Source organism: Colletotrichum acutatum (genome assembly GCF_030867785.1).
Source record: "Colletotrichum acutatum strain CBS 112980 chromosome Unknown BDZ83scaffold_4, whole genome shotgun sequence".
In the NCBI taxonomy this organism is placed as follows: domain Eukaryota; kingdom Fungi; phylum Ascomycota; class Sordariomycetes; order Glomerellales; family Glomerellaceae; genus Colletotrichum; species Colletotrichum acutatum.
In genome coordinates, this window is record NW_026848998.1 from 4531 (window position 1) to 17432 (window position 12902).

The following is a 12902-nucleotide window of genomic DNA, read 5'->3' on the forward strand; positions in this document are numbered from 1 at the left end:
CCTGCCGTTCCTGCCGTCCCCATCGCCCCGCCTCCTTCCTTGTGCACCGTCTTTTCCCACGGCCTCGGTGCGCTTCCGTGCCGTGTCAAGTGGGTCTCGGCCATTTTCTCTCTGCAGCTGGGGTGATTCCTAAGGTAACTCACATCAAGGTAAAGTGACTTGTACATGATCTTGCCTTCCATTGAGAGAAGCTACCTCGCCTGCGACACCTTACTCGGCTGAGCTTCTATTTTTTTTCCCCACCGTCTCTCAGGCATCTCGACATGTGCCCAAGGCATCAGCTCTGTGCTGTGCATGTCCTGAGATCAGCTAGAAAGAATCACCATGCATGCCTTGGGTCCCAAATTCGTGCTGGGGCAAGAGCGATCCGTACCTACGTTAGGCAGATACTGGGATGCTCCGCTTCCTTGCTTCCTTTGCCTCCGACTTGGCCACGCAATACAATCCAGAGGATCCGATTCTGACTCGCTTGTGTCGTGGATGGCTTACCCAGCATACCAAGGCCACTTTGACCACCACAGAACAAGACTAGAAACCGGCAAACTCACCTCATAACTTCTGTCACACCAAAGTCTAGAAGCGGCTCTTGGGGGCCTAGGACCTCTTTTGTCCGTACCTTGTTCTTTCCGCGGATAAGGTAAGGCAAGGCAAAGGTAAGGTAGCCGAGGTGCTCTGAGCTCTGTGCGAGGGTCCCGGGCCACTGGCCAGCAGTTTGACTGATGCAGTACGCTGCGAGAGTTTCGGCAGGCGTCAACGTGTCGTTTGCCTCCTCCTGTTCGTCTCAGGAACTGCGGGAATTGCGTGTTCCCGTCAATCGTCGTGGTGAGACGCTGGAAACTATGCGGCGCCTTGGGCGCCGCGGCGAAGGCGGCCTCTGCTCGGCGACACTTCAGCCACCTTGGCTGACAGGAGGGGGACAGCCATCAATGCTGTCGAAGGAGCAGTGGTTCAGAATCGCTGCTACATCCGAATCATGTTGGGTTCGAGTGGATGAGAGAAGCGGGATAGCGCCATGAAGAAAACTAACCTGCCCAGAGGGCCTCGGGGTGATGGGAAAACTTAGGAACATAGTCTCAAAGAGGAAAGCAGAACGTGAAAACGCGATGCGCCTTGGCTTCAAGTGGCTTCGGACTACAACGGCCACAGCTATCATGGATAAGACGAGGTTTGAGAAAGAAAAGTTGAAGATGGATGACGAGCACACTTCATATCGGAAAGCGGAGAAGAGGGCATTCAACCAAACTCTTTTTGCAAGATGCCCACAGGATACGAAGAAATCTGAATCACGATAACGGGCCGTAAGATTGGCAGTTCGCCAAGCGTGGACGCCACTTGGTGGGCGAGCTCCCCGTCTGTGATCATATACTGCTATCCGAAGCTTCGAAGTCTTTGCTTTATCTCGGCCAATGTTCCGGTACTTTGCATCCAACACGAATGGGACCGTTGCTAGTCAACCTCCCCTGCGATGTCTCTCCATGGGCCTCGTATTTGTCCAAGTACGTATATGCCTTGCTAGTCAACTGAAGAAAGCAGCCTATGCACACAAATCGTGCATCTTGTACACAAAAGGTTATGCCATGGGAATATGTGGACATTGTGTGTTAGAACCTCCTGACAAGTTGTCATGGTTTTGGATCTGAATCCGAATCTGAATCTGGAGCAAAACACAAGACACAAGACAGGAAACAAACGCTTTGTCTGCAACCCGTGGCTTTGCTGGAGCCAGTTATACTTTATTTTATCTGTCACGAAGACGGAAAAGAAAAGGAAATAGCATCTGGCGGTTGTTCTTAGGTACCATAGTCTCTGATCCGCACCCAAGGAGGCTACATGCACCTTGGATACATGTGCATCAAGAGTAAGAAGCGCGCATGTTGCTTACTTTGAAAACTGGCAGCATGTTTGGGCACCGTCTTGCCAGGACGACATGAGGTATGGCTATCAGCACGGTGTCTGGAGTATGCATGTCACGCAATGTTCCATGGAGTCATGTTGAGAGCGTTACCATGTAGTGAACTTTGCTTCAAGATTCCATACAATAAAGGTAGTTCTTATGCCCATGTATCTGAAATCAAAGACTAAATCAGTGTACCTAAACAGGGTGAGCAAGTCTCGGTCAGGTATTAGCAAGAGACGAAGATTCGGAAGGGAAAGGCAAGGGCAGGGAAACCTTGAACACACCACGGAAGCCGCCCAGCTGCTGGTTACGTGCCTCTCTGTGTGAGGTCCGAGCTTCTTCCCGCAGGACGAGGCAAGATACGTACTCGATAAAAGGAAGCAGGGGGGCAAGGGCGAGGGGAGGAGATCTCACCCCATCCGCACCGTTTACTCAGGGATTCCCTGTCTTAATTGATTGCAGGGGTCTTCATATCCCCCTGCTCGTGTCGTGCATGGTTAGGCTCGTGGCCCCACCCTTTCTTTACCCTCGCCTTTTTTTTTTTTTTTTTTTTTTTTTTTTGGAGAACCGGGGACGAGGGCAAGGTATGGATGGGAAGTTGTGAAGAATACTTGAGAAAGGCAGCGAACAGTAACCTGGACCACCTAAGCAAGGTGAAGGTAGGCCACTGACCAAGGTAGAGGCAGTGGAATCTCTAAGGCAAGCGAGATATCGCGATGCTGCATGAGGCATGAGGCAAGTGGCACATTTACAGGATGTGTGGGCCAATATGAAGACGCTATCGGCGACTTAATGAGGGCGCATTGCAGCTGAACAGGCTGCAGAATTACGGTGATCCCACGAAACAGTGAGAGACAGGTAGGAGGAAGAGGAGGAGGATGTCGTAGTCGAATCACATGGCTATGGAGAATGGTAGATACGGAGAGATTTCCTCGAAAAAAGGCGCCGAAGAATACCAGCTAAGCACCTCAAGCAAGGTGAAGTGGATGTGTTTCTGGGTCTTATCGGTTGGGTGCCTCCTCCTTTTCCTCACGTTACACATTCATTGTTCCGTACCCAGGCCATCATGTGTGTGGGTATCATCACAAAGACAACGATTGATGAAGAACAAACATCCGTAAGGTAGGGATACCTCATTACCATGAGGTAAGGAAGGTAAGCGACCTGATACTTGCTTCTGAAAGGAAGATCAACGGAAGGCCTGTCATGCCTGGGGGATAAGATACATGTACGGAGTAAGGTAGAGAGAGAAAGAGAAAGGCGCAGAGAAACGGTACTTGACACGAGGTACACGTTGGAACCGTCATCTTACCTAAGCCCACCGCTAACGTCCAATCATCTACCGTCGCCCGAAGTACCGTTCGCTGTTGTCATCTTTTTGCCCAGGCAAGGCCCCAAGGCGGCAAGGCCTCCCCTCTGGGCGCGGTTCACTTTCCCATCACCCCATTCGCCCTCCTGGAAAAGGTACTTGGTCTTTTTCCACCTCACTCTCTCTCTCCCCTCCACTGGAAGTATGGGACTTCACACATCCGAATCTGACTCTGACATGCCACTTCACCTCAATTGCCCTCCGCCTTTCGTTTTTTTTCCCTTCCCTTTTCTTTCTTAATTGTGTTTTTGATTTTACCCCAGAGACAGACATGGATTGCTCTTAGCTCCTTTTCCGCCTCTCCACCTCCACCTCCAACTCCCCGGCATCATCATCTCTCGCCCGTACCCGCGGCCCCCGTGTCAACCGTGTCTTTCAACTTTGCAGTCCGTCCCTCGCTACCAAGTTCCCCCTTGTCCATCGTATTTCCAAGCTCGTCCTCCCGCTCGCCCTTCTTCTTCGTCGTTTTCGCACACACATTCGTCCTCGGACCATTGCCTGGTCTGTTCCAACCGGCCGAGCCAATCAGCCCCAACGTGCGAGCACATCCGCCCGTCGGTTGCCCGGCATACCTCCCTACGGATAGGCCCAAAGGAAAGTATCCCATCCCTCTTTTGTTGATCAAGGTACCTTACAATCCCGTCTTTTCGAGCCTTCGATTCTTCTCCCCGAAGCAACGTCCTCCCCTATCATACGGCCTACCCTAATCCCTGCACATGGCTTCTTGTTCCTATCTCAGTTCCACTGTCCACTCCACCAGCTTGGTTCGGACCTGGGTCTGATCGAGCTGGCCGGATACCTGACTGCCCACAGATACGCCTGGGCCCTTCTGGCCTTGCCCTGCCTTACCTCAACTCACCTTGCCTCGCCTTGCTTTGCCTCACTGTAGAATCTTACCGTAACGTTCTATCTTCCGTGCTTGCAGAACTTCACCTTCCACAAGGCACTTGGAAACCTCAGTGTACTTTGTCCATACCAAGTATGAATACCGTGTGTAGACATGGCATGCTGAGCATAATCCACAGTAAGGTAGCCAGCGTCATCACCCTCTACTCCCACTTCCTTGTCCCGGTTGCTGTTTCTGACCATTTTGCTTTTTACTACACCAACTTGGAACGAACCGTTTACTACCGTCCCACCTCTTTGCCTTATCCAAGGGCAGGGTATCCTGTCCTTGACCGGGCCCCAGCTCAAGCTCACCAAGCTCTAGATTCAGCACACACCACCACCATCACGGCAACCATCATGACCCTCATCAGCATCAGCCTTCACAACACAACACCAGAGCACAGCGCAGTTTCTGGGATATGCTTTTCAGCACAAACCAACAGATGCCGTCTCCTTCAATCCACCCTGCCTTCTGCCTTTTCATTTTCCTAGTTGTCTGCCCACCAAGTGGATGGATGGTCATGGTGCCCCCCGTCATCCGTCCACTCAACCCTTGAAGTAAAGAAATCAGGGTCTCATTATGGGGAACTCCATATGAATTGATTGCCGGCAGCACTTGCGTTGTCTCCAGAGTTCCGTGGGGAAGCTGGGGAAGCTGGAAATGGCAACGCCCAACGTCTATCACCAGTCATGTAGGTAGAATATCCATCTGAATGGCTTCGATAGCTGCTCCCCTCTCTTCCCACATTGGCCCAAAGGGGTGCCACCTACGTTGTCTGCATGCCCAGACGAGGCTTTATCAGACCCAAACCGTCCAAGCCTATGCTTCGAATTGGTCTGTTTTGGTTCTTTCTGTTGTCTTTCGCTCTGCACCTCGCTGCCGGCTAGCTGCCGAGTACTCAACCTCCCCGGTCAGTTTATTTTGTCCAAGCGGTCGAGCGAGCTCTGGCTTGCTCAGGAGAGACTTATCCAATGCCCTTTGCACTTGAAGCCCAAGGGTCTTTGCGTGCGAGTGAGCCAACCTACCCATGTCCACAGCAATGGACGAGTCCAACGTACCAACTGGGCGTTTACATGGGCCGTTTTCTTTTTCCCTCAGACTGCCTCTCCGTCTACTTTCATTCTCACACTCACACTAGCAACCATAATACGTACAGGTATGGGGTACCTCCCGGGGTCACCTTATGCTCAGCCAGTCTCTCACCTCTTATGATTGTGTCTCTCTCTGCCTTCTCTGTCTCCCTCCAGGGTGGGTAATCAAAAGTCGACCAAGGTCGGTCAACTTTTGAACCAATTTGTCCACGCCCTCTTTCAAGGCCACAGCCCCCAATGTACATGGTTATGTACAGTGTATAAGCCAGTGGATAGCATATCTAAATCAGGCCCTCGCTTTTTAACTGTTCAACGTCCGCTCCTTCTCATCCGCGTCGCATGCTTCTTGTTCTTACAAGCTCCTTCTCTCATCCCTTCCTACAGCAACACCCGGACTCTCACTCCATGCTCGTCCCTCTTGGATTCTGGGTTATGGCCGTGACCGTTTCCGTTCCTGTTTCGTAACCCCGTTTTTCTCTCATCCACGTTGCTGTCGACCTTGATCGGCTAGACTCCGCTCGCTGCCGCCCTAAACCTCGATCCGTGGCCCTCGGAGCTCTTCCCGCACTTCATCGCACTCTCACACGAAGCCTGGATAGAGCTTGCTAATCCTCCTTCGCCTTGTACCCACTCGCTCTCGATTGTCACACAGACATCTTTCTTGCACCACCTACAGAACTCTAATAATTTCCGCCGTTGTCCAGTTCTTTAATAGTGGCTTGCCCCTCCACCATCATTGCATTCTCTGGACCTATACAGCTTTGTTAGATCAAGATACCCCATCTCCTTCTTCTCACAGAGTAGTCTCAAGCAAACTCGGGAAACTCACCTTAATCGACAATGTCTTCTTCTTCCAAACCTCGCCAACCCCGACTCCGGGCCTCTTGCGATGGATGCTTCTTGGCCAAGGTCAAGTGCTCCAAAGCAAGACCCATCTGCTCTAGATGCCTCGCATGCGGTCTCGAATGTCGCTACTCTCCCTCGAGCAGAGCCGGCAAGCCAAAGTCAGATAACACCGCACCTAGCCACGCAAATACCGTCCATATGGATATGACCGACCTATCTCCCATCATGGATGAAAAGAACCTCATGTTCGGCCAACATCCCGGCATGTACAAGATGGAGCCTGGCTGGCATACGCCCACCAGCATGGACTCGGGGGCCATGAGCAGAAATCCATCAATCTCTTCTGGGCTCGCCATGCTCGGCGTCGACGACACAACCCCAAGAGACCATCAAGATCCGGCTGCAGACATGTACGGAGGCGGCATGCCCTGGACACCACCCACCGACTTCTCCGCTGCTCCATATTCCGATATGACAATGTCCACCGCACATATGGCCACCCATCACGGCCGCTCCCAGTCCATGGACATGGCCATGGCAGCCCACATGACACCGTGGGGAGACCCAACGCAGCATGATATGATGGCGTATACTACCATGCCGAACCCAAGCAACATGGCCGCCGCCGCATACTTTCCGAGCCCCTCAACAACACCCAACATGCGACCAGCTGTTCGACACAAATCTTCATCGTCAGGAGGTGGAGGCTCTTGCACCTGCTTCACAGTGCTCTTGCAGTCCCTTCAGGCCCTGCACAACGCCTCATCTCCCCAGGCGCCACCATTCGACCTCGTCCTCTCTCTTAATCGCAAAGCTGTCGAGGGATGCGCCGCCATGCTCTCCTGCAACAGGTGCATGAGCCGCTCCGGCACTCACACGGCGGCGATGCTGCTGGCGACAGTCATTGGCAAGATTACAAGCTTTTACAAGAACGCCACGCACACCTACTTTGAGAACGGCATGGTGCCCGCGGTCAACCAGCTCAGCCCCGGCGGCGGGCTCGGCGTCAGTCTCGGCGCCTACACACTGGGCGGCGAGGACGGCAGGTGGCTCGAGCTCGAGATTCTCAACCGCGAGCTTCGCAAGCTGGAGGAGGTCTACGCGCAGTTCCGCGAGGTCTGCGCCGACCTGTCAGAGGATCCTGAAGTCAGCAAGGCCATGATTGGCTACCTCGGCCACAACCTTGGCACGACTCTCGAGGTTGTCAGCCATCGCAAGGGCGACATGAGTTATGCTTAGTCAGGGGGCCCAACAGTTCGGACCAAAAGCTTTGCAACTCAAACTCAAAACTCAATAAAACATCAGAGGAAGCGAGAGAAAAGTACAAAAATTTGGAATACACACAAAGAGCGCTGCCACGGATGAGCGGCACTTACTCGACACGACCGATATGAGCATACACTACTTCATTTTTCGCCCTTCTTCTCTTGGAAGATTGGGTCGTTATTTGCACAGTAACGGGAGACAGAGGGGCAGAGAGCCAGTTTTGAGACTTTATGGAATCGGCTATTGTACATTCTTGTCAAGCGTTTTACTGAATCTTATCAGCTTTTTTTTTTCTTTTCAATAGTGGAACGGCGCAATGGAGGCGTAAATTTTCTGGTTCATCTCTTGTCATTTTTACTGCTTCCCCCTGGGGCAAGCAACTTTCACTCACTTTGGGCGCATCTACCGGAAGGGAAAGGGGAGGCGGAGACCGGATAGAACCTCGGATTGGACGGCAGCGGAAGGGGAGGAGGGTACGATACCTGGAACAAAGGCAAAAAAAAAGGGATGATTGTGTGCGTGTACCGTCAGATCGTCATCCTCTCTTGTTTCTTCACCAATTTTACACACAAATCTTTTCGGACCAAGCTTTCCCTCCCAGGCAACTTGTCATCTCCTTTGGATTTTTACTTTTTCATGCGTTTTCTCGGTCACATCAGCGGATTTTTGTTATGGAGTTCATCCGGAAGGGAAGCATCATGAATCATGCCGTCCAGCGCTTCGACGCCTCTTTTGTTCATCGGACGGCAAAAGTCAGCATCTAGTCAGCAGTCAGTAGGATAGTTAGCTAATATGGAGACGACTCCTTGTCACGGACAGAATTCTCTCTAACAATTCTCACAATCCTTGAGAAAACCGCGTGTCATCAAATGTCATCATCGTGCCTGTCTGTACCCAAAAAAACATGTCCGCATTCTCTTACTCATTACATAGAGCCTCCCCCCCCCCCCAACAACATGCGGCATCTAATGTAGATCTGACGCAAGGCCAGCCCTCGATCGCATTTCGTGTCCAAGAATCCGAGACGCAAAGTGGGGTTCACTCGGCTTGTCTCTCACTCTCTTACGCATTCTGGATCTCAAATCTCTGACGCATTCTCTTAGTCTCTTAGCCTCTTACCCAACTCCGAATCTCTAGTCTCTAGGCATACGTTCCATGGTCTAACACGATATGCGGGTACGGTATGCGAGGGCTATGCGAAGGCAGACAGGGGCAGGGGAGGGGAGGGGGGGCAAACCGTGGTAGGAGCAGCGGGAAGGACGACCTGAGGGAAGAAGGAGGAGGCTGGGTAGGTAGACCTTTGACACTTGGGACTTTTACACCACGTGCATTTTAGTGAGGTAAAGGAGTCAGGGTGGTTGCATGAATCTTTCTGTGTTGCTCTGCGAAAAGTGTCGAAGTGGTTGCATTAGCCTTGCCGGGCTATCCAAAAATGCTCACTCACACACACATGGACTTACACTTACACACTTACACACACACAACTCTCGGCACTGGCCGATTGATTCTCCCTGTTCCTCCACCCCGCCGCCGCCGCAGGCACCCCCTCTCCCGCTCCTCCTTCTCTTACAACACCACACACACACACACACACACTCTCTCTCTCTCTCTCTCTCTCTTACCTCATACTCACCTCGACTCACCTCGACACTCGCATTCTCACCCCGGAACCAAAAAGATTTCATCCGTCCGTTGACCCGCTCGTCTACCACGTCACTGGCGCCGTTTCTTCTCATTTCTCCTGCACCTTTCCCGTCCCTTCCGTCCATGCAACCAATCTTTGGCGTCGCGGCGACTCGTGCCTTGTGCCTGGTGCCGATGCGTGTACGCATACAAGTGGGCATCTCTCTCTCTCTGCTTCTCTACTACCAGTTCTGTGTGTCTTTGTAGGCTTGTGATCTGTGGCTGACATGACGAGATGATGCTTCATCACACGGACGGTTTGGAGATGTCCGAGGAAGGACGTAAGGAATCGTGGCTTATCTTATGCGCGGGCCCGGGGGGGGGATAAACGCAGCCTTGTCCAATGACATTTGAGCCTTGACCTGATCCCTCTCTGACTGCCCCCCTTCACTTCAGCTTCCAGAGGGCTTCTGGGGAGAGGGCAGCTTCAAAGTGTCATGCTTGTGATGTTGGGCACTGAGCCTCAGTGGCTTGGCCGATTGCCACCACACAAACTTGGCCACGACAGGCAAAGAGGAATCTAAAGACAAATAACTTCCCGACGCAGGTTCAAGATTCGATGTTGAAGCAAGGCAGGGAAACACAAAACATTCCGTGTGACGTTTCGGTCTGAAGCTATCTTGAGCAGGTCCAGCTGAGAAGAAGGCATGATAATTCCGGTGTGGCAAGCCGTGCTTCCGGAGGGAGGCGTCAGGAATCCTCTCTTTGACAAAGTACATGGCTGGCAAAAGGCTGCGTGTTGGGCACGAGTCTCTTGAGTGGAGTTAGTAGAGTGCGCGTATTTTGAGGCGAGGTCTCGGACGATTTGAGATCACAAATCTGATGCAGGTGCCGAGGCTGAGAATGCTGTTGACAGATGAAAATGTATGAGAACGAGCACAAGCACTGGCTGTACCCTACGTTCATCTTGTGGTACAGGGCTTTTCGCTGACTGATGAACGTGTCAAACCAGTCTCCCGGAAGACAAGGAAGCACGTGTAGTGATGATGAGAGGATTGAAGTTCTAACTTGCATGGGCGTGAGGCAATGGCGTGGTCAGGAGACGGGTTAATTAGCTTCCAAGGACCGAGCTCTGTCGTGCCTCGAAGGCAATCTTGTCATGCAGTCCCAAGGGTTCTTTGGCTCTGAGCCCCTCTGGGCGCCGCAGCCTCTTGTTTCCGGTCAACTCTCCAACCAGATTCTTGGGATTAGGAGACGTAATTACCTTTCCGGGGGCAAATCCAGAACAGAGGTATGGGTAAAGTACTGCCGAGCACACGTGGGTGGGAATAAGCCAGTGGTCAACCCGTTTCATGGACATCCAGCTCCGTTTAGGCCCCTCAGGGGCTGATCAACCAACATGCCGGATGCCTTCATCCTGCAGGAACTCTCATAGGAAGAGGTTTCAACCGGTTGACGGGGAGTGGCGGGGAGGTACTGATGAAGGCCGCGGAAGCTGGTTCCGATAGGTAAGGTAATGGCCGGCCTAATTGTTCAAACCAGTACAAGATTATGCGAGCGGTCGAATGAATTTGGAGTGAACCTGATGATCGAAATTCCGTTTCAAGTCGTGGATGGCAAACTGGAATCTTGAGTGACAGATAAATTTGGCGACATTAGTGGGTCCTTTTGGGATTGAACCGTGTAGGAAGGAGTAGATGAAGCGTCAGCCTGAAGTATTAGCCGTAGGAAAGGCTCTGTGAGATCTATGCATATCTGCATTTCACATGTAAAAGAATTGTGACCATTCAGGAGAGTACAGTCTGCCCAGAATCGCAGAGAGAGCCGGTGCTTTGAAAAGGTCTGTGATGGTGCGAACCATCAAGGTCGAAACGGCAACTTTCCTGTTCTGTGAGAGGCGTTCGTCCCTCGAAATGCTGGGATGGTATTTGGAGAAGAAGCTTCTGAGTTGCCTAAATAGGCAATTTCGAAGAGAAACTGGCGAACGGTTGGTAGTTGCGCTTCATGTCGTTGATACAAACCTCCAACTAGACTCCCGACGCCAAATGCAGCCACCCTTCTGGCCCCTTGTCAGACGTCGAAATGATCGTCTTCCCCACTTATCAATAGGGAAATTGCCGGCCACAGGTCGATCCGGAGGTGCTTGTCGACGAAGCAGCCTCCCGCATCCCCAAACCCTGTTGCTTCATGGCTGTGAAATACGCCTTGAATTCGTAATGGCCCCATTTGTTTGGCGTCTCGACATCAGACAATGGCCAGAATCCGTTTTGAGGAAATGGAGACCTTCTCAGCGCATTGTTCTCTTTTCTTTCAGAACGGGAATAGAACATAGTTGAACGTCATTGGAGCCAAGAGAACTAATGTTTTGCTTCATCAGCCATGGATCTTGTCGGTGCAGTACAAGGTCCAGATAACTTGATGGTGTGGATCAATAGTTGACTTCGACGTGTGTAAAGCATTGGAGAGAGGCACCGCCAAACATCAGCTGCATATGGACGGTCCACTTGTCAGACTGCGGAAGACATTGGCACACAGCGTTCTGTGGCAGCGGCAAATTTGGGTTGGTGAGCAAGACGCAAGGCACTGGCTTTGGTGCTCGGTCTTTGACAAGATCAGATATGGAGTCAACGTCTCCCGCGTCGGTCTTAGTCCGGGGGAGAGATCTTCAAATCGGCCTCGTCAAAGCATCTCACTTCTGAGCTCCCTCCTTTGGTTCAATGGGAGTTCGACTTGACTCGTATGACTTGGATACTTCCAGACTTGCTTCCGTATACATGCGAGTTCCAAGCATAGGTTCACTGCAAAACAGGCCATTGGTAGCAATTACACAGGGCGAAGTAGCGTCAAACTGGAGATGAACCAGTCGGTGACGATCGATATTGTTTGCATGCAGCGGGGAAGCAAGGTATGGGTGCCTTATGCAAAGGTGAGTCAATCGTTGGCTGTATTTTGATATGGCGCGCACTTACAAGAGCGAACAACGGCGTGCAGAATGCCATGACTGTTGGACGGGGGCGATGTTTGGCCAGGTTCCAATGTTGGAGTCGGACGGGGAGGTTTGCAGCAAAGTCCTCTCACGAAATCAGGCCATCGTTGTGCTGACAGTGTTCGAGATTGATTGGACGAGAGACAACGAGAAGACGTTGGGAATGCAGAGACTGGGGGATGGAAATAGCACAAAATGCGGAAAAAGAAGAACGGACGTCAGTCTGGACCAACCCAAGGATACGTGGAGTCGTGGACTACGGCCGGGACCTTACCGCCAAGGAGGAAGGCTTAGTCATGCCTGCTTGCCTTATCTCTCACCAAAAGAGGTAAAGGCCTACCTGCAAAGTGGGAAACACCAATATCTCGGGCGTTGAAAGCCGGAGATCTCGAGTGTGAACGAGGAAGTGAGGTTACCGTTACTGTGTTTCCCCTACCTCTTTCCTCCTCTACCTAAACAGTCGAGTGGCAGTACAAGCTAAAGGGTCGTCACTTCTCCGTGATGGAGTTGAATTGGTGTGCATCCTTGCTGCGAGAACCCCTTGGCTCTTCTTCTCCCGCACCACCCACACCACAATCAGTCTCACCTTTTCATCATCGTCATCAGCTTTCACTAGGTGATGCCTTCGAAGGTAGCCTCATGGCCCCATAGGCCCAGCTGGCCCCTTCCGTCGACCCGTTCGTCTTACCGGTTTGAGACAGCCTGTTGAGTTCTCTCTGCAACACCATCTTCTTCTCTAGCAACCTTTATTTCCCGCGAATTGGGATTCGCCCGAGAAACCGCGGCCGCACATCACGATGACCTTACCTTTCGTGCAAAGAGTCAAAGCTAGCCGTCTGTCGCACAAATCTCAAAGGCTAGTCACTGCGGCCTTGCCATGCTCCACGATGCACATCTCGAAATGCGACCTATCAGTACCCCTGTCGTTGTGGCAT

The 12902-nt window shown here is 52.0% G+C and overlaps 2 protein-coding genes across 2 annotated transcripts; both read left to right on the forward strand.

The window, feature by feature from the left end:
• The first annotated feature begins 1372 nt into the window (after nucleotides 1–1372).
• On the forward strand, nucleotides 1373–2139 carry BDZ83DRAFT_599201 (uncharacterized protein). Its single transcript, XM_060506981.1, has one exon. It carries the CDS (start codon nucleotides 1407–1409, stop codon nucleotides 1638–1640), a length of 234 nt encoding a protein of 77 aa, XP_060370979.1. The 5' UTR covers nucleotides 1373–1406; the 3' UTR covers nucleotides 1641–2139.
• A 3947-nt stretch (nucleotides 2140–6086) lies between these two features.
• On the forward strand, nucleotides 6087–7331 carry BDZ83DRAFT_715245 (uncharacterized protein; the record flags this gene model as incomplete). Its single annotated transcript, XM_060511727.1, has 1 exon — nucleotides 6087–7331. One exon carries the CDS (start codon nucleotides 6087–6089, stop codon nucleotides 7329–7331), a length of 1245 nt encoding a protein of 414 aa, XP_060370980.1.
• Nucleotides 7332–12902: the final 5571 nt, after the last annotated feature.